Below are 26,953 nucleotides of genomic sequence, written 5' to 3' on the forward strand. Positions count from 1 at the left end.
ATAAAGATAGAAATGTTCCCAGAGTAGCCAGAGCTCTACATGATCGTCACCAGACTCTTCACCAACCATCTCCCTGACCACATCCCTCTGATCAAGCCATGTTCTGTCCCTCTCCATCTTTGGAGGATGCATGCACTCAGACTCGACCTCTATCGGTTGACCTAACTATAGCTAGGCTACTCATGATGATGTATTGCTTTTTTTGTTGTTGCTTTTGAAGAGCTTTCAGATTATGAAAAGCGCTATAGAAAGGTCATTCATTATTATGATTCATTATTATTACATCTATCCATTGATGCTTGGTGTGTATGTGAAACAAACTTTTTGGGGTCCAGCCTCACTATAAACATCTCAATTATGTCTGCCTCTGTGATGTTTTGGTGGAGGTCACCAACATACAAGGACTTAATTTTGAAGATCTAATTTACACGTGTTGAGACGAGTTCAAGAGCACAGAATGACAGGTTGATTGACAGGTAAAGAAAAAAAGAAAGACAGGAAAACTATAAGACTTGTTCTTCTCGCGTCCACAGAGATGGCAGGACCTGAATGTGATCAGCAGTCTCCTCAAGTCCTTCTTTAGGAAACTCCCAGAACCCCTGTTCACTGATGGTGAGTCCAAACTTAATACGTGTGTGCATGTGTGACTGTATGACTGCTTTGATGACTGTGTTTGTTCACTGTGTGTGTGTGTGTGCTAGTGTGTGTTTTACCCCTACTCACTACACCTTCTGTCTACAGACAAGTATAATGACTTTATTGATGCCAACCGGCTAGAGGACTCAGGGAACAGGCTGAAGAGCATGAAGAAACTGGTATGTGGCTGAAAAGTATATACTAAAGTATATACTTTAATTTGGGCTTACATTATTTGACCCCTCTCTCTCGTTCTGTCTCCATTATCTGTCTCTCTGTCCCTCTATTCCTCTCTCTTTCTCCCTGCATCCATCTCTCTATTCACCCTCCTTTTGTATATTCTTCACCCCCACCCTTCTTTCTCTCTCTCTAAGATCCATGATCTTCCAGACCACTATCACCACACTCTAAAGTTCCTGGTCTGTCATCTGAAGACAGTGGCGGATCACGCCGACAAGAACAAGGTAAGAACTGGTCTCTGGTCTGCTCTTTCAATATGGTAATTTCTTCATATCTTACATTAGTTGGCTTTACACTTATAACCCTGTATATCACCCTTACCCCTCGTGTCATCTGTATATTTTTTGTTTTCTCGCTCACTCTTTTTATATCCTTACTACTGCACCTGTCTGCATCTCTTCCTCAACATATTACTTTTTCTCTCTTCGTCCTTCAATCATTCTGTCCCCCCCCCCCCCCCAAACTATTCACTTTCCCTCATTATTCCCTCTCTCTAGATGGAGCCCAGGAACCTGGCTCTAGTGTTTGGTCCCACTCTGGTGCGTACCTCAGAGGACAACATGACCGACATGGTCACCCACATGCCCGACCGCTACAAGATCATCGAGACGCTCATCCTGCATGTAAGAACTGCAGTCGTTCACCATCTGATTACTCAGTGGTCAGCTAGTGATCATCAGACCCAGGCATCATTCCAAGGGTCTCCTATCAGTGATTTTGTACATTTACATTTTTAGTCATTTAGCAGACACTCGTAGCCAGAGCGACTTACCGGAGCAATTAGGGTTAAGTGCCTTGCTCAAGGGCACATCGACTGATTTTTCACCTAGTCGACTCGAGGATTCAAACCATCAACCTTTTGATTACTGGCCCAACGCCCTTGACCGCTAGGCTACCTGCCGCCCAGGCTTATACATTAGGAAGAAACTGAATAGATTTCTGTTAGAAATGACTACGGAAAAGTAACTTGGCTAATTTGGGGGATAGTTCCACCACCTACAAATTTAATCTAAATGTAACCCTTGCCCACAATGGTGGGCTAGTTGGCACTGCCTGTACAGGGCACAGGAGGAGAATCTCCATTCATGCCCATCTGAACCAAGGCACCCTGGGTGTTGTTTTGGGCACCTATAGGGTGGGGTTGACCATGGCAGACAGACCTCCCACTCTGTTCCTGGCTACCCAGGGAATACAGTAGTACCATAGCTATAGAGTTGTGTTAGGAGGGCCAACCATTATAAATAGCCTGTATCTCACATTATGCCGACGAAGGGAACATCGACAGATTTTTCACTTACTCCGCTTGGGGTTTTGAACCAGCGACTTTTCGGTTACTGGCCCAACGCTCTTAACCACTAGGTTACCTGGCGCCCTATTGTTACAGTGTTACATTGTAATGACACTCCTTTTTCTTTCTCTATTTTTCAGCACGACTGGTTCTTCAGTGATGGAGAGGTGGATAAGGATGAAAAGGTATGTGAATGGGCAAGAAATTCCATAACGACAACCTAAAGAAAAAGTATTTATTAATAATGTGGTCTTCTTTATCGGCCTTACTGTATCCGTCCGTCTGTTTACGGTTTATAATAATAATAATATATTTTATATAGCGCTTTTCATTGTACAGGTAATCTCAAAGACGCTTAGTAACAAAAGTACATGTAGGTCTTGGCCCGGACAATGGTCTTCAACAGCGGCTAGCTTGTCCAGGTCTCATCCAACTATGTGCAGCCCACCAACTCAGGTGGGCTGTACATAGGAAAAAGCCTACAACAGTATCCACTTCACTATCCACTCTCAACACTTTCCTCCACCACGCTTTTCTTAGCTCCTCGGATGCCCTGAAACAGGCTTGAGTGGGAGGAAACAGTGGTCACATCCGGGGGGGGGGGGGGGGGACAAGTTAGTATGACAGGTCCGGATCATCAAGCCTGCCCTTGCCATCCCCAGCTTCTCTGCAGACTCTGTAGGATAATACTCATTAAACAACATGTAACACCCACTCTGGTAAAGCCGGCATCTGATAGATTTTGCTAGGGCGCCAGAGGCTCATTACACTTAGTTATTGGGATAATCCAGCCTTGGAGTGAGAGATCAACTCAAAACTACAAAAAGCCTCTGTGATGTCCAAGTCTGTCCCACCTCCAGTTTAAAATAAAAACAAAAGCTAGCTAGCTAGACTATGGGTTATCTTGACCAAACTAGCTGACTTGCCGGTCTTATGACACCGTTGAATCGATATTTAAGTGATAATCTCCTAGAAGCTGGTGTTTGGAGGATATATTGGCTTAGGTGTTGTTAGGCCAGAGACAAAGTCACTCTCCATCACTCTCCAAGAAAGGGAGTGGTCTCCACAATCACCTGACCTCAACCCAATTGAGATGGTTTGGGATGAGTAGGACAGCAGAGTGAAGGAAAAGCAGCCAACAAGTGCTCAGCATATGTGGGAACTCCTTCAAGACGGTTGGAAAAGCATTCCAGGTGAAGCTGGTTGAGAGAATACTTAGAAGAATCTCAAATATAAAATATATTTTGATTTGTTTAACACTTTTTTGGTTACTACATGATTCCATATGTGTTATTACATAGTTTGTCTTCACTATTATTCTACAATGTAGAAAATAGTAAAAATAAAGCAAAACCTTTGAATGAGTAGGTGTGTCCAAACTTTTGATTGGTACTGTATGTAAAAACAAAAAGTGCTGTCAAAAAACCCCATTTACAACTCTTTATCTCAGTTCCATGGCAACCACAGAACTATATCTGGCTGTGTTGTTGTGTCTGTCCATATATCCATCTGTCTATCTGTTAAATCAGTCTTTACGGCTGTCGTTATGTCTGTGGTCATGTCTTTCTTCCTGTCTTTTTCACTTGAATGTCTGTGTTGCTGTGTGTCTGCAGGCACCTGTGGATATTAAGAGGGATATGCAACCGGTCCCCAACATCGATCACCTGCTCTCCAACATCGGGAGAACAGGGCTGCCTGGAAGTGAGGCTTCAGGTGAGGGGACATGAAATCATAGAAATAGAATTAGAACAAACAGAAGTTGATGCTAGATAGGGAAAAATGCAGAAAAAGCCTTTTTGCAAAACTAATGTCCAGAAGTAGTCAAGGCACTCTCATTTAGTGAAATGTTTTTGTCACTCTGATTGTGTCACCTTGACCTTTGTAGCTGCAACTTGTCCGTGCATTTTTCATAATTGTTTTAATTGTTACTCTTGCTATGCATAAGCCGTAAAAAAGAAAGGCATTGGAATTTTTCCACTACATGAGATTGCCTTGATTACTTCTGGACAGTTTTTACACAAAGGCTTCTCAGCATTGCTCACTGTCCCGCATCAACTTCTGTTTGTTCTATAGTATTTCATCCCATGATTAAAGAACACCTCATAGGATACAACTATAACCAAAGAAGAGCTCCTCTCCTGTGTGTCTATAGAAATATAATTATTTAATTCTGTAAGTCTGTTTTTCTGCATTTTTATGTTCTAAATGCTTTACATTGTATGGAGGAGGATTGCAGAACTCACCTCAGCTCATCCACCACTAATGCGGAGCACCTAACACTGGGTTGGGGACTTAATTTGAGCATGATCTTTTATACAGTTCCCTTACTGTAACATTCCCTAAAACAACAATTAACTCGTTTCACACCATGCATTTCAATGAAGATGTCGTCTATGAAATTCAGTGGACTTTGCTCTTTTCTCTTGGCATTTGCAGGCTTTGGCTGTGCTTTACTATCCTACTATGTTTGGCTTGGTTTCAGCCTGTGTAGGCCTACTGTATACTTACTGTGTTTCCCACTTTCTCTCTCTTTCTGGACCTTTCTGCCCCCATATCCTCCTAGCTGAGCCTGTGGATCAACCTCTTCGGTAGGAGCAGGACTCTACCTCCAACGTAGTGTGTGTGTGCGTACCTCGTATGTGAGAGAGTGTATGTGTCTGTGACATTCTGTTCGTGTAACCTTGGTTTGAAAGCCTATCCACATATATCTATATCTCAATTTCTCTCTCTGGGAGTGATGTCATGAATATTGTGCTGGGATATCTAATGTGCTGTGACTGCCCAAGACCGCCATGCTACTTCACTTACGTGACCCTAACCTTCATCTTATTCAGATTCCACCACCAGCGACTCACCTAAGGATAAGAAGGTAAGCAATGCATTACTCTGAACATAATTTGATATACAGTGCATTCAGAATACCTTTTCCACATTTTGTTAGGTTATAGCCTTATTCTAAAATTGATTAAATATTTTTTTTCACTTATCAATCTACACACAATACCCCATAATGACAAAGCGAAAACAAGTTTTTAGAAATTTAGACATTTATATAAAAACAATACAAACGGATACCTTAAGTATTCAGACCCTTTGCTATGAAACTCGAAATTCAATCCAATGTATTTATAACCCCTTTTTACATCAGCCGATGTCACAAAATGCTATACAGAAATTGAGCTCAGGTGCATCCTGTTTCCATTGATCATCCTTGAGATGTTTCTACAACTTAATCGGAATCCACCTGTGGTACATTCAATTGATTGGACATGATTTGGAAAGGCTATATAAGGTCCCACAGTTGACAGTACATGTCAGAGCAAAACCCAAGCCACGAGGTCGAAGGAATTGCCTGTAGAGCTCCGAGACAGGATTGTGTTGAGGCACAGATCTGGGGAAGGGTAGCAAAACATTTCTGTAGCATCGAAGGTCCCCAAGAACACAGTGGTTTCCATTATTCTTAAATGGAAGAAGTTTGGAACCACCAAGATTCTTCCTAGAGCTGGCAGCCCAGCCAAACTGAGCAATCGGGGGACAAGGGCCTTGGTCAGGAAGGTGACCAAGAACCTGATGGTCACTCTGACAGAGCTCTAGAGTTCCTCTGTGGAGATGGGATAACCTTCCAGAAGGCCAACCATCTCTGCAGCACTCCACCAATCAGGCCTTTATGGTAGAGTGGCCAGATGGAAGCCACTCCTCAGTAAAAGGCACGAGAGCCAGCTTGGAGTTTCCCAAAAGGCACCTAAAGGACTTTCAGACCATGAGAAACAAGATTCTTGGGTATGATGAAACTAAGATTGAAGTTTTTGGCCTGAATACAAAGCGTCAGGTCTGGAGGAAACCTGGCACCATCCCTACGGTGAAGCATGGTGGTGGCAGCATCATGCTGTGGGGATGTTTTCGAGCGGCAGAGACTGGGAGACTAGTCAGGATCAAGGGAAAGATGAAAGGAGCAAAGTACAGAGAGATCCTTGATGAAAACCTGCTCCAGAGCACTTAGGACCTCAGACTGTGGCGAAGGTTCACCTTCCAACAGGACAATGACACTAAGCACACAGCCAAGACAATGCAGGAGTGGCTTCAGGACAAGTCTCTGAATGTCCTTGAGTGGCCCAGCCAGAGCCCAGACTTGAACCCGATCAAACATCTCTAGAGACCTGAAAATAGCCGTGCAGCAACGCACCCCATCCAACCTGACAGAGCTTGAGAAGATCTGCAGAGAAGAATGGGAGAAACTCCCCAAATTCAGGTGTGCCAAGCTTGTAGTGTCATACCCAAGAAGATTTGAGGCTGTACTCATTGCCAAAGGTGCTTCAACAAAGTACTAATTTACAAAATATGGCAGCCGATACTGGATAAATGGTCTAGTCCCGCTTCATAACTGGGTTGACGATCTGCTGCTACTCTGTGCTGTACTCCACTCAATATTTATTTTTGGCTTAACTACACTGCTTGTAATGACTATATGCTGTCTTGTTATACATGCACCACCTAATAGGATTTAGTTTTATTTTGTGTATGTGTGAGTTAAGTTTTGTTTTGTCCTCTAAATTGGCCATCCCATTCAACAGTACAATGAATGTCATTGTTAGAATTGCTATCTTTTTTATTTTTATTTTCTTTTTTATTTGATTTTTTTATTGTAAAATAATAAACATATAATTTTTTTTTGTAAGTACTGAGTAAAGGGTCTTATTACTTATGTAAATGTGACATTTCAGTTTTTTGCAAAAGAAAATCTAAAAAACAGTTTTTGATTTGTCATTATGGGGTATTGTGTGTAGATTGAGGGGGAACAAAAACAATTTAATCAATTTTAGAATAAGGCTGTAACATAACAAAATATGGAAAAAGTCAAGGGATCTGAATACTTTCCGAATGCACTGTAATTGTCATCCAGACCTGTGTTAAATGCGTTTTAGCCCGGGTTTGCACTTTTGGGACTATTTCACTGGTTCCATTGTACAGAGCATAAGCCATAGTAACCACTGAACCTCTGACTGATCCTGGATCTGTGTTTTAGTGCACATGGGGTTCCAAGAAGGACCTGAGTGCCAGGGACTTCCTCCCGTTGTCAATCATCTCCGCAGTGACCCGGAAACGCAAGATACGCCCCATCTCCCGCCCCCTGAGCAGCAGCACCGACGAAGACTCCGAACATGAGCCAATCAAAGCCAGCAACTACGGGGTAGGGGGAGGAGCCAAGGAAGATGAGGAGGAAGGGGTTGGAAAAGGATGCGCCCCTAATGGAACTGAGGAAGTGGAGGAAAAGGGAGAAGAGGAGTGTAGGAAGAGGATAGAGGCAAAACAGCAGTCTGACAGAGGAAGAGAGAAGGAGGGAGAAGGGAAGAAAGAAGGGAGTGCATGGGCAAAAGATAAAGGGGTGGCATCCCCCAAACCTCATCCTAACAGCTTCCTCTACACACACTACCAACCCACCACCACCAGCCCTAGCCCCCCAGTAGAGCCCTCAGTCTCCCCACATTCGAAGCTCCCCGGCCTGGCCCGAGTACGCTCCACTGTCCCCTCCTGGCTCTCCCCCTCCAGACAGCCCGGCTCTATCCAACCTTATAACACCCAGAAAACACAACAGCCCCAGTTGGAACAGCAGCCACTGCCAGTGCAATATAGGAAGACAAGAGGAGGAAGGGCAAGGCCCCAGTCAATGAATTTGGATATGGTGATGGGTAAGGGGGAGGGCGAGGGGGGAGTTGGGAGACGGGGAGATAGGGTGAAGGTGGTAAGAGCCACAACAGAAGTGCAACGTCACCGCAGCAGTTCAGTTGGTGTTCCTCAGGGGTGTGTTGTCGCATCCCTCAAAGTTCAAAGGAGTTCACGCCTAGCCTCTGCTCTAGCCCCATCTCCAGTCTCTTTCTCTCCCCCTCTCCCTTCCTCCTCCTTTTCCCCTTCATGGACAGATCAGGGATCCCTTGGTTCTACTGTTGTCAAGCGGAGGTCGGCCCTGGAGCCTCGAGACAAGCGGAAAGCCTGGCGCCGGCACACGGTTGTGGTCTAACTTCGCTAAGGAAACTTCATAGTGTTCAGTTAGTGATTCATAGTAGATGCCCACTCGAAAGTACTGCCCTTTACACACATATTACACAAACACACTCTCCATTGCGAGTATCGACAGGTTCAAAGCGTAATGCCATACATAAGCAGTCTCAAGGATCATAGTCTAAGGCCGGGATTTAATCCGATTGCGGGTTATAGGCATTGAAGCTTTTAAAGGCAGTTTCCAGGGCCTCCCGAGTGGCGCAGTGGTCTAAGGTCCTGCATCGCAGTGCTAGTTGTGCCACTAGAGATCCTGGTTTGAGTATAGGCTCTGTTGCAGCCGGACTGGGAGAGCAATGGGGAAGCGCACAATTGTCCCTGCTTCGTCCGGGTTAGGGGAGGATGTGGCCGGCAGGGATGTTCTTGTCCCATCATGCTCTAGCGATTCCTGTGGTGGGACGGGTGCAGTGTACGCTGACACGGTTGCCAGGTGTACAGTGTTTCCTCCGACACATTGGTGCGGCTGGCTTCCGGGTAAAGTGGGCATTGTGTCAAGAAGCAGTGCGGCTTGGCTGGGTTGTGTTTCGGAGGACGCATGGCTCTCGACCTTCACCTCTCCCGAGTCCATATGGGAGTTGCAGCAATCGGACAAGACTGTAACTACCAATTGGATTCCACAAAAATTAGGGAGAAAAAAGGGATGAAAAAATTATAATAAACTGACATATGCAGCGTTTACCATGAATGGGATCTCCGGGAACGCAGGAACATTGCCTTTAAAAGCCGCAATGCCTATACCCTGAAATTGTTTTGAATCCCAGCATAAGCCTACGCTGTCGACTTTAAACCCCAACAGCACCCACTTTTTCATACTATTATGCTGTCCCAGCTGTACAAGTTTGGTTCTGTTTCCAGTTTTATGGTTTGGGATGGCACAATAGTGACAAATGTTATTTAAGGACCAGCTTAGGCAATGTGTTAGCATCTAGTTAACTTGTTAGCATCTTCTCCATAGACTAGTACTGCCCTCCCTGCCCTTTAATAAGCTCTTCCAAAGCCCCACTGTGGATCAACAGGGAACTACATGGATCCCTCAGGGCAAAATACATGCATTGGACTAAGTTTTACTCCTCTGGAACTCTAAACCCATGTGGGCCACTGTGCCAAAGCTTCCTTGGACAATTGAATATGATAACGCATGTTCCAAATATGGGGGATCTTACATATGCAAAGCCTACGTGTTTTAACACAAGCCTATTGTATCTGCCTGTGCATGTGGAGGAGCCAGACCTCTCTTCAGTCCTCCATTGCAGGAAAAAGGTGTCTATGGCAGCTAATTTAAGTCATGCCAAACTCATTTTGACGATTGGGGCCATTCAATCATATCGATACTGGGAAGCCAAGAAAGGCAGGATAAAAAGAATTGAGAAGCACTTACACAGATTCTCACACATGCCAAGAGTTGCTCCGGTTGTTATCAGTATTATGGAGACAGCATTTTCATTTTGAGCAGTTGATGAAGTGGTGGTTTGGAGATACCTCGGTCCTCCTCCGAAAAATTTCTCCCATGATCTAAAGAACCCTGGAGTCTTAACTGTTTTAAGGTTTTCATTTTGCATTTTAGATATTTTTCCTGTTTCTTCTTTCATGTACTGATCATTATGAACCATAGTTATAAACTGGGTCTGAAAACCAACGTGGAGATGAAGATTAACCAAACTGCACTGCCAACCAATGTCCTCCTAGCTACCCACTCCATGGTCTCTTCCATAGCTATACGACTCAAGCTGTCCCTGTCTGTCTGTGTGTGCCCATGTGCATGTACTGTATGTCCGTGGGTGATTGTGCGTGGACCAATTTTGTAACAGTTGTACAAAGCTTGTTAAGTTAACCTGTGTATATATTATACATAATATATTAAATTATTTGTTTTGAAATTTGCAGGTGACTTTATTCATTCTTTGGTCAAAGACTGGCATCTTCCATTAGATATAAAGAACACCCCCCCCCCCCCCCCCCCAATGTCATGTAATTCTTAGTCGTTGGCAACACCTGCAGTTAGAAAGTGTCTTTCTATCCGCATTTCAAAATGAGTCCGCTTCTTCTATATATATATCCTCACAACTGTAAGAATTCACATTTTCTAACCATATTTATTTGAAATCATTCACACAACCAAGGCTGTTCATATAACAATAGCTTGAAAAATTATTATCTTTCAACCATTGGTGACTAAGTAGAATAATTTCTCCTTACATATCAACTGAACATTGTCTATCTCTTGTGTGCATTCTGGAGCAATTGCCAGTGCACTCATTTCCAATTCTGTGCCCCACTGAAATCATTGGATCAAATATAATCTGGGAAAAGTGCTTATTCATCCCAATTATTTATTTGAAAACAATTCTGTGATTTAAGATTAAATAGCTATAAATTAAATCATGATTTATTAGTGTTATTGAGGGGACAAGGAACACAAGTGGATCAGGGTGCCGTATTCAAAAAGCGTCTGATCTCAAATCATTATGATGACCTCCTTCCACTATGATCTAAAAGGCAAACTGATCTTATGTCAGTACTCTTTGTGAATACGGGACCAGGTCCTTCAACCTGAAGGTTAAAAGAACAGCACAGCATGTGATACATTTGTCATTTAAACATGTTCAGGTTTCTCCCAATACTTGAGCAATGTACATAACAGTACTGAAGAGAGTGAGAGACTTTCTCCTCCAATAATGTCCTATAGGTCTGCCAACAACTTCTTCCAGTGGATTCATGTGGAAATACACAACCTCCATTGTCCCATATATGTTTGTGCTGTCTCCTATGGTCATTGTCACACCAATGACCATAGGAGTTTGCAAGACACCAAAAACAGATCTGCTAACGACCTCCGTTGTCCCATAGAGTCCTATTGAAATAAAAAAGAAATACTTCCTCCAATGGATTCCTAAGGGGGGGATATGGGACTACTTTGTGGTCCGGTTGGCTTCAAGTAGAGATACGGGCCTTCTTTTGGCCCTTCCGCAGTAGAAAGACTATGCCTTGAGCCACCAGGGGCCACAGCAGCAGAAGCAGCATCGTCCGTCCTGATACTTCAGGGAACGGCCACCAACTCTCCTCCTGAGAAAAACATATGGGACATTTAGGGTGACAAACCTTAAAACGTACAATATTCTAATAGGAATGAATTATAACTGATGTAGAGAATGTGTCGGCTTTTGTTCCAACCAAGTATTAACATGCCCAATCTGTCTTGGTTTGTTGAACCAAGTGTGTTCAAATCAAATTGTATTTGTCACATGCGCCCGAATACAACAGGTATAGATAGACCTTAGAATGAAATGTTTACGTACAAGCCCTAAACCAACAATGCAGTTAAGATACATCGGCTGCGGAGAGCGTGATCACACAGTCGTCCGGAACAGCTGATGCTCTCATGCATGTTCAGTGTCACTAGTCTCGAAGCGAGCATAGAAGTAATTTAGCTCGTCTGGTAGGCTCGTGTCACTTTGTAGTCTGCAATAGTTTGCAAGCCCTGCCACATCCGACGAGCTTCAGAGCCGGTGTAGTATGATTCGATCTTAGTCCTGTATTGATGCGTTTGAGGGCATAGTGGGATTTCTTACAAGCTTCCGGGTTAGAGTCCCGCTCCTTGAAAGTGGTAGCCCTACCCTGGATGTTGCCTGTAATCCCATGGCTTCTGGTTGGGGTGTGTACTAGGGATGCACCGATATGACATTTTTGGCCGATACCAATATCCAATATTTTCCTTGTCAAAAAAACGATATCGATAACTTTCGGTTAACCTTTTAAGCATTCTGATACAGTTAAATAGTGCGCTAGGCGCACAATTGGCCCAGTGTCATCCAGGTTTGGCCGTCATTGTAAATAAGAATTTGTTCTTAACTGACTTGCTTAGTTAAATTAAGGTTACACACACACACACAGACCAAAACGTTATTTTGTTGCCATTTACATATGTCCCCAAACCTATTTCTTTCACTTACTTGCTGTGCTGTTTCGTTGTTCATTCATTTCATTCTCAACCAGGATTTCATCATACATGTCAAGCAGTGAAGTTTCAGCTCTGTTTGTCTTCCCCGGTGCGCACTGTTACTGTGTTCGTTTCCACCTTGTCCAGCTGTGTATGTAACATTTTACGTAAACTCAGTTTTTTGTCTGCATCGAAGTAGCGGTCCTTGTACCTAGCATCGAGCATGGTGGTGACACAGTGAAGAGGCTCAGAGAGAATACCACCAAATTACTTGTTCACAGCTTTGAGTACTTTTGTAAGTTAACTGCTGACACAGACTGTGGGGTTTTGTTGAGAAGGTGTTTCAAGGGGGTATAATGTCTGCTGCAGATGCAGTTGATTAGCTTATTTCTCGAGTCAGTTGTTTGAATGGAGCTAGGAGTATATTCATGTTTCCAAGTTTCAAACATGTTCTCAAATGCTATTGAAATGGCAGCAGCAGTATGAGAACCAGCACATCATGCAATACGGCTTTCCTCAGTACGAAATCCTCGTCGACCCACTGTGCTGTCAGACTCAGCATGCTCACGGGGCTGACATCGCTGGTCCAAATGTCAGTCGTGAAGCTAATAGCTGCGATGCCCATAGCACATAGCTCAAAGATGTGCGTTTCAACAATACTGTGTAACTCCAGTAGGGTAACATCTTAAATAGTGTGTACCGGGGCTCGACCAGTCGGTGAAAGCCAACATCATCCACGACAGAGGACGGTTGATTGTCAGGGGCAATGAATGCCATTATCTTGGCGTTAATGGATTTCGCCTTTGAGTTGTCTTCCCGAAATGTTCTTACTCTTTCAAATGACTAATCGACTTGAACTTGTTTAGTTGTTGGAAATGTGTGCTTAGTATTTTTCTGTCTTTATTCTGTGTAGCGCTGTATTCACGTTATATAGGTATGCACGTCAGCTTTGACATTGGTTTTGCACATCAGTGTTAAACTAGACATCGGGCCGTTACCGACATTATTAGCTAGTATCGTCCGATTCCGATATGCTCACCGATATATCGTGCATCCCTAGTATGTACGTACAGTCACTGTGGGGACGACGTCATCGATGCACTTATTGATGAAGCCATCGGAAGAATCCCGGAACATATTCTAGTCTGTGCTAGCAAAACAGTCCTGTAGCTTAGCATCTGCTTCATCTGACCACTTTTTTTTTTATTGACCGAGTCACTGGTGCTTCCTGCTTTAATTGTTGCTTGTAAGCAGGAAACAGGATAGAATTATGGTCAGATTTGCCAAATGGAGGGCGAGAGAGAGGTTTGAAAGTGCCTCTGTGTGTGGAGTAAGGTGGTCGAGAGTTTTTTCCCTCTGGTTGCACATTTAACATGCTAGTAGAAATTTGGTCAAACGGATTTAAGTTTCCCTGCATTAAAGTCCCTGGCCACTAGGAGCGCTGCCTTTGGATTAGCGTTTTCCTGTTTGCCTATGGCAGTATACAGCTCAATGGGTGCGGCCTTAGTGCCAGCATCGGTCTGTGGTGGTATGTTGACGGTTACAAAAAATACAGATAAACTGTAGGTAGATAGTATGGTCTACAGCTTATCATGAGGTACTCTACCTCAGGCGAGCAAAACCTTGAGACTTCCTTATATATCGTGCACCAGCTGTTGTTTAAAAATATACATAGACCGCCTCCCCTTGTCTAACCAGAGGCTGCTGTTCTATCCTGCCGATACAGTGTATAACCCGCCAGCTATATGTTATTCATGTCGTTGTTCAGCCACGACTCAGTGAAACATAAGATATTGCAGTTTTTAATGTCCTGTTAGTAGGATATACGTGCTTTTAGTTTGTCCAATTTATTATCCAGTGATTGTACGTTGGCCAATAGTATCGATGGCGACGGCAGATTAGCCACTCGTCGGCGGATCTGATCTCCTTCCGCGATATCTTTTCCGTCTCGTTCTCCTGCGAATGACGGGGATGAGGGTCTGTTCAGGTGTCTGGAGTAAATCCCTCTTGTCCGACTCATTAAAGAGAAATTCTTCGTCCAGTTCAAGGTGAGTAATCACTGTTCTGATTTCCAGAATGTCTTTTCGGTCATAAGAAATGGTAGCAGCAACATTATGTACAAAATAAGTTACAAACAGTGCTGGGCCTGGGGGAAAAACCCTGCACACCCTTTACAGTAGCTCTCCAGGACCTGAGTTTGTGACCACGCTACTGTAGCTGTACAAACCACAATGAGCATATTGCCAAAAGCTAGTAAGACAGAGATAAATAGATGCACATTGAATTTTCGGATAACCCCACACTCTTACCTCTGATTGGGCGGCTGAGGCAGCACACTGAAGACATGGTCTCCAGTCTGAATTCTGGGCCTGGTGGTGGGATACATTGGTGAATACACAAATATACTCCAATACCTTTAAATATATGAAGGTATTCAACATACAGTATATATTTGACCAAGATCTAGAACGTTAAAGAAAGAAAATGCCAGATGGTCGTCAGTAGTTGCTTTCCCACTCAACTTCACCGCCCATTACAGAAAGATACACCCATAGAGATGTACTAGAGAGCTAATGTCTTTCTAATGGCCTCTTGTGACAGCATGGGCAGTGCCATTGAGGGTAAAAAATATATATAACAACTAACATCCTACCATTGCACTTGCCTTTCTTGAACTTGTCTTTTCTTACTAGCATTGACTTTGCAGATTTTTTGGTATAATATTTTTTACAGTAGCTAGGTTTCCATCCAATTGGCGAAAGCTTTTCATGCAAATCAAGGCTGCATCACATCCAGCCATGATTGGGAGTCCTGTAGTGTGCCGCACAATTGGCCCAGTATCGTCCGGGTTATGCCTGGGTTGGCAGTCATTGTAAATAAGAATTTGTTCTTAACTGACTTGCCTAGTTAAATAAATAAAAATATTCTAAAATATGCATAAAGAAAATATGCAAATGTTCCCACTAAACTGACCTGTTGCGGTAAATATCAATGCGTGATGACGTAGTGCACACAAAATGTACATTTTTTGCTTAAATTCATTTACCGAATAAACATCTCAAATTCAATGTTTCCATCGCATTTCCAACTCTACCGATAGTTTTGTCACAGAAACTGTTGCGTTAAATAGCAATTGTGCCTACTCTGGTTTTGGCACGTGCACTCTGGCAGATACAGTGCGGGTAAACTGTTAAATTCATAAATATTTATTTAATCTGTAGCCTAAAACTCCCGAGTCGTAGTGGGAGGGCCACACATATCATTGTGTGACTCCAGGTTTACTTCGATATGATGGATATTATATCAATATTTGCTAATAAAAGCTGTTTCTACGGCCATTTCTAGTACAATTAGTTTTACAGACAAAATAATCCCACCATTTCAAACAAACAAATTATCTGTCGACATTTACAAAATTGTACCGAAACAGCTGTCATGATTTTTTTAAAATATATACGTTATGACTTTACTCACAAAAAAACTGTGGATGAAAATGTAGCTAGTGACTGTGACACGTGGTTGTCTTACCTAGCTACCTTAAAGGTGAATGTAAATATTTTACAAGGTACGTCAAATAAAACAATCTATACAAATCCTATGTGACCTGCATGTTTGTCATATACACACTTCTACTTTGAATATTTTGATAAAAATGCAAATTTGGGAATGGGTCCCGCCATTACAATTGCCATGGTAACGACGCTAGCGGCAACGGTTGGATAGAACAATTTGGAACGTTGATTTCTGATGGCTTTTACTGTAGGGAGTGACAGCTCTCTCATCTCAATAGTAAGCTAAATTACTATGAAATGCAAGATATATTTGCATTAAACTCTTGATGCCTAATGTCCAGTATAGCTTGTTCAAGTCTTGTTAAAATTTGAAATAAACAAATAGTCATTTATTATCAAAGTACAGTAGCTACAGTTGGTGAAGTAACTAGTTACTACCATCTTGCCTGTGGATGGCGGGACTCCATGTCTTGGAGAGGCGGTAAGCTTTACCTGAATAACTGGGCCTGTGAGCATATTGCCCCCAATAAAACAGCTCTATTTTTGCATTTAAGCCTCAGTTTTGGATGTATTCCTATTTTTCAACAGTGCTCAGGTCTCCATCTCTTCAAGCATACTGATGGCCACATTAATTATAGGACAACATGGGAGAATGATGATCCAAGACAGGCAGCGCATTCTCAGTATATCAGGAGAAGCCCATATTTCCGATGACTAACGCTAATACATCCTGACAAAATATGCCATACGACTGGCCTGCAAATGTGCCTATCTGCACCTTGTAAATTGTAAACAGTAGCCTTAGACCCATAGCCGACGCAAAAGTTTGACTATACAGGCCAGGCCTGTGGGTAGATGCAATAGGCTATATTTTGTATTATAAACTGTGGTTCGAGCCCTGATTGGCTGACAACCATGGTATATCAGACCGTTTACCACAGATAAAGGGAACACTTAAACAACACAATGTAACTCCTGTGAAATCAAACTGTCCACTTAGGAAGCAACACTAATTGACAATAAATTTCACATGCTGTTGTGCAAATGGGATAGACAACAGGTGGAAACTATAGGCAATTAGAAAGACACCCCCAATAAAGGAGTGGTTCTGCAGGTGGTGACCACAGACCACTTCTCAGTTCCTATGCTTCCTGGCTGATGTTTTGGTCACTTTTGAATGCTGGCGGTGCTTTCACTCTAGTGGTAGCATGAGACGGAGTCTACAACCCACACAAGTGGCTCAGGTAGTGCAGCTCATCCAGGATGGGACATCAATGCGAGCTGTGGCAAGAAGGTTTGCTGTGTCTGTCAGCGTAGTGTCCAGAGCATGGAGGCGCTACCAGGAGACAGGCCAGTACATCAGGAGACGTGGAGGAGGCCGTAGGAGGGCAACAACCCAGCAGCAGGACCGCTACCTCCGCCTTTGTGCAAGGAGGAGCAGGAGGAGCACTGCTAAAGCCCTGCAAAACGATCTCCAGCAGGCCACAAATGTGCATGTGTCTGCTCAAACGGTCAGAAACAGACTCCATGAGGGTGGTATGAGGGCCTGACGTCCACAGGTGGGGGTTGTGCTTATACAGCCCAACACTGTGCAGGACGTTTGGCATTTGCCAGAGAACACCAAGATTGGCAAATTCGCCACTGGCTCCCTGTGCTCTTCACAGATGAAAGCAGGTTCACACTGACCACATGTAACAGACGTGACAGAGTCTGGAGAAGCCGTGGAGAACGTTCTGCTGCCTGCAACATCCTCCAGCATGACCGGTTTGGCGGTGGGTCAGCCATAGCGTTGGGTGGCATTTCTTTGGGGGGCCGCACAGCCCTCCATGTGCTCGCCAGAGGTAGCCTGACTGCCATTAGGTACCGAGATGAGATCCTCAGACCCCTTGTGAGACCATATGCTGGTGCGGTTGGCCCTGGGTTCCTCCTAATGCAAAACAATGCTAGACCTCATGTGGCTGGAGTGTGTCAGGAGTTCCTGCAAGAGGAAGGCATTGGACTGTGCTATGGACTGGCCCGCCCGTTCCCCAGACCTGAATCCAATTGAGCACATCTGGGACATCATGTCTCGCTCCATCCACCAACGCAACGTTGCACCACAGACTGTCCAGGAGTTGGCGGATGCTTTAGTCCAGGTCTGGGAGGAGATCCCTCAGGAGACCATCCGCCACCTCATCAGGAGCATGCCCAGGCGTTGTAGGGAGGTCATACAGGCACGTGGAGGCCACACAACTACTGAGCCTCATTTTGACTTGTTTTAAGGACAATACATCAAAGTTGGATCAGCCTGTAGTATGGTTTTCCACTTTAATTTTGAGTGTGACTCCAAATCCAGACCTCCATGGGTTGATAAATTTGATTTCCATTGATAATTTGTGTGATTTTGTTTGCAGCACATTCAACTATGTAAAGAAAAAAGTATTTAATAATAATAATGAATATTTAATTCATTCAGATCTAGGATGTGTTATTTTAGTGTTATATATTATTATATATATTATATATATTATGATATTATTATGATAATGGAAAGGCATAATATCAAATAAATTGCAGGGGAGAGTTTGAAGGGGGGAATAGTATGAAAGTGAGAGTAGTACAGCTAGTGCGATATAGTGTGAAGATGAAATTGACAACCATTTGGAATATAGAAATTACACGCAATAATAATAATAATATTGCAATAATACTATTTAGCCAAGAAATGAAGGTTAAGAATGAGCTTCTAACTACACTAAGCATTTCTCTTTTGCCAAGATAATCCATCAATCTGACAGGTGTGTCATATCAAGAAGGTGATTAAACAGCAATATCATTACAAAGTAGTATCTTGTGTTGGGGACAATAAAAGGCTACTCTAAAATATGCATTTTTGTCAGACAATACAATGTCACAGATGCCTTAAATTTTGAGGAATTGCAATAGTCATGCTGACTGCAGGAATGTCCACCAGAGCTGTTGCCAGAGAATAACGTTTCAATTTCTCTACAATAAGCTGCCTCCAATGTGGTTTTAGAGAATTTGGCAGTAATTTCAACTGGCCTCACAACCGCAGACCACGTGTATGGCGTCGTGTGGGCGAGCAGTTTGCTGTTGTCAACATTGAATAGAGAGCCCCATGGTGGCGGTGGGGTTATGGTATGGGCAGGCATAAGCTACGGACAATGAACACAATTGCATTTTATCTATGGCATTTTTTATGCACGAAAATACCGTGACCAGATCCTGAGGCCCATTGTCACGCCATTCATCCCCCACCATCACCTCATGTTTCAGCATGATAATACACGTAGGTACAGTATAGGTACATGATCTCTAGTCTTCACTATTGTCCTGCGCATTTACACACCTGCACTTGACTTTTAGCTCATCCTCTACTCTTGTGAAGTTCCAGGAAAAGCTAGGCTATAGGTGCACTCTAATATATTGGCAGCCTTGCACAATTCCCTATTGCTTCTAAAATAATAAGAACATTTGAGGGTGCTCACACGTGTTTTTGTTTGATTTAGAAATGCACAGGACCAAGAAAAAATAAATATAAATGATTAGCCAGTTTAGGTCCATTAAGAAGTACATTGTACTAAACCTCTAGTTAAAACGTCTTTCATTCATTAATCTTTATGCCTTACTATGAATAATAATTGCAAGACATTGGTAATTTAGGGGTGTTTCAATTCCTCTTTAAGATGAATGCACTTACTGTAAATCACTCTGGATAAAAGTGTCTGCTAAATTACTAAAATGTTTAATCTCCATGCTCTCTATTCAACTCTATGGATACATCAAATCATACCTACCTGTGCTCCAGCTAGTCTCTCCACTGCCTCCAGTCTCTCCATGACGCTCTGCATGTCCTCCCTGAGCCTCCGTAGGGCCAGCAGGATCTGCTGCTGCACCTGGATGTCCTGCAGCCTCTCAGCCCCTCCCTCGGAGCCGTCTCCTCCCCCTCGGCCAGCCCCTCCCCCTGCCCCCAGGGCCTCTCTCCCCGCCCGCCTGGGGCTGCCCTGGGGAACACCACCTAGGCATAGTGCATATGTGTAATTGGCATATATGCCACATGCACGTCACACAAAACAGGAATACTTGAAAACACATACACGTTCATTCACACACTCTCTCTGGCTCTAACGCAATTACATAGAATTCTGTATCTCACCTCCCCTTTATCTGCACAGATTGAAAAATGAAAATAATATGGTGGACTCACTATTAAGCTGGCTTTCACCTGTTCCGCTCTTTTTTTTAGATCAGTGCAATGAAGGAGAAAAGGCAAGGAAAGGACAGATATTTTAGGAAAATGAGAGAAAGAGCCTTTAACTTACGTTCTCTCCATCCGTGGTCCCTCATCCCATCTCTTCCTGCATCCCGACTCCTCCTCATGGGCGGTCCCCCTCCATCCCCCGCCCCCTCTCCACCTTGCCCTGCCCCCACCTGCGTTGCCTGGCAGACCGTCTCTGTGTGATTGGCTTGGACTGAGGAGGGCTCCGAGTAAGCATGGCCGTTATGGAGGCCGTTTGACTTGGGGACAACCTGTGTATAAACAAACAAACACACACATACAGAATACGGTCCTTTATTTGGATCCACCAATAAAGGACCCAGAGAACAACAACTTAGATTAAACTCGCATTCTTGTAAAGTCCCATTATTTCAGGCCCTACGGTACCTTGATATTGTCCAGCTTTTCCACAGAATCCACAGAGTCAACGAAGATCTCACTCTCTGAGTCGCTGGTCAACAACAACACCTCAGATGACCCCATGGCCTCAGACAGACCAAGCTCAGGAACAGGCTCTGGAAAGAGGAAGCCTTGTACATTTGGCCCTGTGTAACCATTGTGAGACATATCAACAGTATAGTTAGGAGAAAGTCAGTTGTGTTGAATAGAAAATGCTAAGTTAGCTACAAGTGGGTAAATATCCATTTGCCTATCCATCCATCCATCCGGTATGGGTTCTATGGAGTGACAGTATTTTCTTTCCTGGGTGTGCACATACTGTAGCTACCCTCTAACCTGGCAGGATTTAGTTTCTTGAAACAGAGAGAGATGAGCATGACTCTTACCCTGAGGTTCACTGGTGAAGGTGACTGGTTGTTGTTGTGTCTGACTGGGCACCTCTTCTGGGACAGGTACCTTCTCTGCGAGGGCCACCTCTCCCAGAGTAGGTACCTCCTCTTTGACGGGTTCTTCTCCTGGGACAGGCACCTGCTCCAGGGCAGGCTCTTCATCTAGTGCAGGGTCCTTATCTGGGACACGTTCGTCTTGGGTCTCCCTCTCTTGTTCAACCTCCATTGGACTGGCTGCCTTGTCAATGCCCTTAAAGTCTAGCAAGCACACGCACACACACACACACAGTAATTCAAAGTCCATTTGAGCATATTGTGACCTTATATGACTGAGGCTCAGATAACATGCAGGGAATGTTTTCTTTCAACACCAACAATTCAGATCGTGGTCTAAAGTCCAGTAGTCCACTGACCTTCTCTCAGATGCAGCAGCTTGTCTGGTGGCCGGGGCATGTCGTGGATGACCACGTAAAGGGGCTCAAAGTGGTGGAACAGTGATGCAGTCTTCTCATTGATGGGCATTGTGTCAATCACCTACACAGGAGACATTTTTTCTCTTTGTTGGGGCTCTTTATGTAATTGCATGTATATGCTATAAGATAACAATTCATTGTTATATGATGTACAGTATGCAGGAGGAATTGGTTAACTAAACAGGGTCAGTATTCATATCTCAGATCAGGCAGGACTGCTCAACTACAATACATGTTCTCTTTTCGATAGATCATAATGAATATGATTACATTGACGGGGGGGGGGGGGGGGGAGAGAGGCGACATGATCCTAGAGATCAACAATCATACTTTGAGATGTTTTGTGATTACGGGCCCCAAGGCTTTTATTCCCCTCCCCAAAAGAAGTTACAGGGTGGTTGTGGTGTGCATGTTTATATTCAAAAGTAGACTCGGCGATGCACGTAGTAAACAGCAATATCGTGTCGATTTCTGCAACAACTTAAGAGTGTTGAAGCGCGGGGCTAAACTTCTTTGCAGTTTTGGTCCCGTAGCTACTACGTTGTAGCAGCGTGAAGCACACCCACGCACATGCGCAGATACTCTGTGCGACCATGTGAGGTCACAGTCTTGCATTGATCATCTCAATATCAGGGGTGATGCTCGTGGCAACGTCAAAACACTGTCTACCTTCAGTCTAAACACATACAATATGATGGCCCACAGACCAACACTGGCCCCTGGTATGTTGCTGACAAGTCCCTCTGACGGTTAGCCGGCACTGATTTAGACGGTTCTAGAATGCTAGCTTTAATGTTAGCTGTTCCTGGTATAAAATAAAAGGTAGAGAAGCACATATGTTTATTTAGATGTGCATGAAGGAGTAGGACTTCTCAGCTGTACCTCTTGTGCCACTTTCTTCATCTCATCCACGTACGCCGCCATGGCACTCTCACTGCTCATCTCCCCTAATCGGCTCCAGGCATCCCTATGGACACAAAACGACACCAAAACAGTGTTCTCTAGCGAACATCTCTCTGTATCATCTTCGTACCACCGTTAGTATATAATTTGAAAAAGAGCACCACCCAATGGACTACGAGTGAGGTGTTAGTTTGGTAAGGAACAATCACCGTTAGAGGGGGAATAACTCCATGCTGTACAACAGCAGCACACGTGCACTTGAGAAGTAACAGTGAATAGTAAGGGATTGTGAAAGGTGTCAGCAGTTGCCGTGCAAGTTCAAATGTTAATGAGCCAAAACCACGCCTGGCGTAGAGGCGCCTGCCAACTGAAACACTCTTACCTGGCTCAACTAGTTTCGCTCGAGGTAGAAGTTGTCCCTAACCACAGATCTTGGATCAGATTACACTCCTACATTGTCACCTACTAAATATGTACATTCACCCACGCAGACACACATATACAGCCTCTCATATCCACTTGTGCAGACACACACTCACCATTTATAGCGACCTACTGGGTCCCAGAAGCCTGGTCGAGACACTGTGCAGGGTCCACACACCGCCTGCTTGTACAGGCAGTAGAACCGCAGCATCACTTCATAGGGGGGCCGGTAGGCACCTGCAAGAGTTACTCAGTTGTTATACAGTGTCTATTACACTTTGGTTGACCTACATGATGTAAGCCTTGTGCAAAAGAGTAGCTGAGTAGCTGATCAATAAAATCACTGGTTGGGCCTAATGAGCTTTCAGCTAAGCACTCAAATTGAGCTTTGTTTACAAAACACAACAACTAATTATATGCCTATACACTGCCAATTCTGCTATATGATATCACAGGTATTAAATAGATATAGGTTATGTCCCTGTATACTAGTCGCCCACCACTTTTGGGAAGGTTTTGAATGACGTCGACAGCGGCCTGGAAGCGTTTCTGGTGGTCCACCGACTCTGCCATAACTGGAACTGGCATTGCAAACTGCCGTCTCTCTATGAGGGCACAGCCCTGTGGCATCCAACCGGGGCAGCGACAAGGGACTGCTATGATGTCCTTCGCCAACTCAAACCAGCGACGAATCAATAGTACTGAAACGAGCTGGAAAGGCACATAATTCGATGACATAACGACTGATATGGTAAGTTAGCAAACCTGCTGCTGGGTTCAAACACAATAACAAACAACATTGATAAGTATTGAGTCGCCAACAAGATTGAGTACCGACCGGTTAGTCCACTTGCCTTTTCTAGTTTGTGCCTCCGAATCTCTTCTCAAATCACAGCAGCACCGAACACGCTTGTAAAAACGTTGTTGACAGATATGAGATGGCAGGTTTTCAAGAATATTCAAAACGCCCAAATGACAGATATGCAAAGCTAATGTTGCAGATGATAAGTGTATTATTTGAGTTAAACGAATTAATAAAGTTGTTTGTCGAGACCTTCAATATCCTTTACTTCGTACAGTTGCAGAGTGGTCTTCCGTGTTGGGTCACATGACAACATGTGGCCACGCCCTCTCCAAAATGATTTGCGCAATGTGCATGTCGGTGTAAAATAATAAATACATTTCTTGATTGGTTCAGTGTTAATAATGTTCATGCACAGTGCACACTATATAAGCAAATACAATAATACGTTGCAGCACCATTTTTTTGTCAATTTTAGCAAGCTATTATTATTTTACAGTATTTAGAAGGGCTATTGTCATGTACATGTATTTGTCAGAAAACTGTAAATGAAGGTAGCCCTATATATATATATATATATATATATATATATATATATATATATATATATATATATATATATATATATATAAGCACGTATAGGTCAGTGGCACAAACGAGTGCCTCTATTGCCAAAAAATCACATGCTCTAAAAAAAATAATTAATGAATGTGTCTACAACTGCAATTTCTATCTAGCCAGGGCTAGGGGGCAATATTTTTCCAGGATTACGCCTATCCATTCTAACCTATACTGAACAATAATATAAACGCAACATGTAAAGTGTTGGTCCCATGTTTGATGAGCTGAAATAAAAGATCCCAGAAATGTTCCATACTCACAAAAGGCTTATTTCTCTAAAATGTATTGCTCATCCCTGTTAGTGAACATTCTCTCTTTTTTAAAAATCTTATTTTAACTAGGCAAGTCAGTTAAGAAAAAAATCTTATTTTCAATGACGGCCTAGGAACAGTGGGTTAACTGCCTTGTTCAACGGCAGAGCGACAGATTTTTACCTTGTCAGCTCAGGCATTCTATCTTGCAACCTTTCGGTTATGAGTCCAACGCTCTAACCACTGGGCTACCTGCTGCCAAGGTAACCCATCCACCTGACAGGTGTGGCATATCAAGAAGGTGATTAAACAACATGATCATTACACAGGCACACCTTGTGCTGGGGACAATAAAAGGCCACTCTAAAATGTGCAGTTTTCAAGTTTTGAGGGAGCATGCAATTGGCATGCTGCCTGCAGGAATGTCCACCAGAGCTGTTGCCAGATAATTTAATGAATTTGAGGAGTATTTCGATCTGTAATAAAGCCCTTTTGTTGGGAAAAACTCATTCTGATTGGCTGGGCCATGGCTCCCAGGGCCACCCATGGCTACGCCCCTGCCCAGTCATGTGAAAACCATTGATTAGGGCCTAATGAATTTATATAAATTGACTGGTTTCTTTATATGAACTGTAACTCAGTAAAATCATTGAAATTGTTACATTTTGCGTTTATATTTTTGTTCAGTATATGAACAAGCCCTCCACTGTGCATGTCACAGAGTGTGGTTTGAAAAGCCAAAGTAAAAAGGTTAATGTTTTGACACAGTTCTTCAAGATTTTCTGACTGTGACAATCTAACCCATGCGTACTAAAAACATATTTTTCCAGGAGGTATTCAAGCACAAGGGCAACAGAGCCTATAATTTCAATAGTTTCCTTATTACAGAGAAATATTACTGTTAAATATTGTGTTTTCTTTATCGTTTATTTTAATAAATTTGAATTCAAGGTGCATTGGCATAGTTAGCATCTGATCTCAGGATATAATAATCAGTTAACGTTCTCGTGCGCTTGTTCAGGTGCCTATTCATTACGCCAAATCTGTTGCAAAACGTTTCTTAAACGGAAGCAAACGGAACGAAACGGGGAGGGACATACCTGAATGTTTCCAATAGAAACCCTCGTTTGGCGTTGCAAGACGTTGCAACGGTTTAGACTAATGATTACACCCCAGTTTGCCTCCAATCCGTGGCATGACATAATCAAAGATGGGCTGGCTGTTCAGTCTCGCTTTTGCTCCAAAGGAATAAAATCATGAGGCGCTGCAGTCTTGGAGAAAGCTAGCTAGCTCAGTTACGAACTAGCCTACATGTTCTCGCAAGAACTTGATGCAGTCTAAAATCAAAAACAGTAAACTGTCTATAGTCTTTCGGCGGCCTTGAAAAGCTGAACTCGTTAAAAAATAGGCGTATATAGCTAGCTAACTAACTAACGTTAGCTAGCTAGGGATAACCAGAAAGAGGGAGAGCTCAAAGCGGCAGCGTCTTTGATCATGCTAGGCAACGGCAAGAAGCCCGTGAAGAATGGAGCCGGGACGTCCGAATCAAAGACTATCGACCCTCTTAAAAATTTAGGTAAGCATTTGGCGAATTAACGTTACCTATCTCAATGTGAAAGACATGTCTGGTAAACCGGTTCATAGCCCAGGTCTTTTCATGTAGTAGGCTGGCAGGACCGTTATGTCTGTATGCTCACAAACAACATAGCTTGCTACCGTTATCTCTATCCCATCCCTGCCTCCCATACATGCTTGGAGCCACGCGTTTTTTGGGGTTGTGTTGTAACGTTAGTTCAATAATTTCTTTAGCTGGCTAACCATTAATAACTGGCACACACATTTCTACGGTGTCCACAAGTCGTGCATACTATTTCACAAATAACAATACAGTAGGCTACAGAACAGGTCATATTATATTCCTGAAATTACAGAAGGGAGAAGACGTTGATTAAAAAAATGGATCTGCAATATACACTGTTCTGAGATTAACGTTACATTGATGGGCTTCCAGTAGGCTATGTATTCTCAACGCACCCGAAAATGAGGAAAAATCAGTAATCAAACCAATAATAATTGATCAGTGTAACATTTATGATTAGAATGTTATCGGCATTTATTACATGGTAATTGACCTCTTGTGGTCCACATGCGTAATTTACATATTAGGGCTATAATTCAGGGGTTCTTGAAAGACGTTATGTATTTTAAATTGTGTAAATAAGGGTGTTACTCAAAACAGAAATATATTTCAAATATACAAAATTATTGTTTTGAAGATCCCCAATAAAAACATAACCATTCAAATAGAACGTTCAGCACTCTGACAGAGTTGACTTTAGACACAAATCGGATGGAGTTAATGTTTTACGGAGTTGAAAAAAAACGAACATCTTCATTCATTTGTTATACACAGTAGCAATTTTGTTTTCTCCTCAGTTGCTTTATGATTGTAAAACCTAATTAAATGTAACATATTTGCGCAAAAATTCGTTTTTTGTCTTAATCTGTCAGCCAGATAGAGTTGACAGTTTATGGTTGTGACAATAGAATTAGGAATTAGAATACTAGAATGGACATGCACCTAATTATGATGGGATGAAGGGCAGCCATTTTGGTCAGGAAGTTGGTCAACCGTAAAATTATGAATTTGAAGAATGTATCTGCACTATATGTTTGTTAGCTAGCCAGACAGTTTTAGAGGAATGATTAAATCATTAATTTGTCAAATTAACTGTATGCCAACAAT

The 26,953-nt window shown here is 43.1% G+C and overlaps 3 protein-coding genes across 19 annotated transcripts in view; 2 read left to right on the top strand and 1 right to left on the bottom strand.

Moving 5' to 3' along the window:
* The window catches only part of LOC110491721 (rho GTPase-activating protein 23), a 72,130-nt gene extending 62,031 nt beyond the window's left edge, over positions 1 to 10,099 (top strand). For 8 of the 15 annotated variants that reach the window (XM_036946602.2, XM_090202392.1, XM_090202390.1 and 5 more), the window contains 8 exons: positions 534 to 612; positions 742 to 815; positions 1,011 to 1,100; positions 1,374 to 1,499; positions 2,305 to 2,349; positions 3,778 to 3,877; positions 4,999 to 5,033; positions 7,188 to 10,099. In XM_036946602.2, the coding sequence (XP_036802497.2) occupies positions 534 to 612; positions 742 to 815; positions 1,011 to 1,100; positions 1,374 to 1,499; positions 2,305 to 2,349; positions 3,778 to 3,877; positions 4,999 to 5,033; positions 7,188 to 8,180 (1,542 nt within the window). In that variant the 3' untranslated portion in view covers positions 8,181 to 10,099. Of the gene's footprint in view, positions 1 to 533; positions 613 to 741; positions 816 to 1,010; positions 1,101 to 1,373; positions 1,500 to 2,304; positions 2,350 to 3,777; positions 3,878 to 4,727; positions 4,753 to 4,998; positions 5,034 to 7,187 lie in introns of all 15 variants that reach the window. The other 7 variants (XM_090202395.1, XM_090202398.1, XM_036946604.2 and 4 more) reach the window with 2 other exon arrangements.
* A 192-nt stretch (positions 10,100 to 10,291) lies between these two features.
* Positions 10,292 to 23,633, bottom strand: acbd4 (acyl-CoA binding domain containing 4). 2 transcript variants are annotated; one of them, XM_021565405.3, is made up of 10 exons: positions 23,034 to 23,633; positions 22,650 to 22,770; positions 22,090 to 22,174; positions 21,148 to 21,268; positions 20,732 to 20,992; positions 20,334 to 20,461; positions 19,990 to 20,197; positions 19,465 to 19,685; positions 14,465 to 14,524; positions 10,292 to 11,281 (listed from the first exon to the last, which is right to left on the bottom strand). In XM_021565405.3, the coding sequence occupies exons 1-10, from the start codon at positions 23,269 to 23,271 to the stop codon at positions 11,150 to 11,152; spliced, it is 1,575 nt and encodes a 524-aa protein (XP_021421080.3). In that variant the 5' UTR covers positions 23,272 to 23,633; the 3' UTR covers positions 10,292 to 11,149. The 2 variants fall into 2 exon arrangements, with proteins under 2 accessions (XP_021421080.3, XP_021421079.3); XM_021565404.3 differs by having other exon boundaries at positions 20,334 to 20,491; positions 23,034 to 23,166.
* plcd3b (phospholipase C, delta 3b) overlaps positions 23,107 to 26,953 on the top strand; it is a 53,895-nt gene continuing 50,048 nt past the window's right edge. The window contains exon 1 of one of the 2 annotated variants that reach the window (XM_090202401.1): positions 23,107 to 23,284. Coding sequence is in view for 1 of the 2 variants with exons in the window: in XM_036946605.2 (XP_036802500.2) it covers positions 25,702 to 25,783 (82 nt within the window). In the remaining variant the exon portion in view is untranslated. Of the gene's footprint in view, positions 23,285 to 25,254; positions 25,784 to 26,953 lie in introns of those variants that run through there. The other variant, XM_036946605.2, reaches the window with a different exon arrangement.

This window comes from Oncorhynchus mykiss, chromosome 16, assembly GCF_057628025.1.
Source record: "Oncorhynchus mykiss isolate SJ-2025 chromosome 16, ASM5762802v1, whole genome shotgun sequence".
NCBI lineage: Eukaryota > Metazoa > Chordata > Actinopteri > Salmoniformes > Salmonidae > Oncorhynchus > Oncorhynchus mykiss.

Bases quoted from the DNA above. Each gene is read 5' to 3' on its own strand.
- acbd4 (XM_021565405.3), bottom strand. From the start codon at position 23,271: ATGTCATCGAATTATGTGCCTTTCCAGCTCGTTTCAGTACTATTGATT. The intron at 21,269-22,089 runs GTACAGCTGAGA...TCTCCTGTGTAG, and splicing joins TGAAGAAAGTGGCACAAGAG to GTGATTGACACAATGCCCAT. The intron at 20,462-20,731 runs GTAAGAGTCATG...TCCTCTTTCCAG, and splicing joins CTTCACCAGTGAACCTCAGG to AGCCTGTTCCTGAGCTTGGT.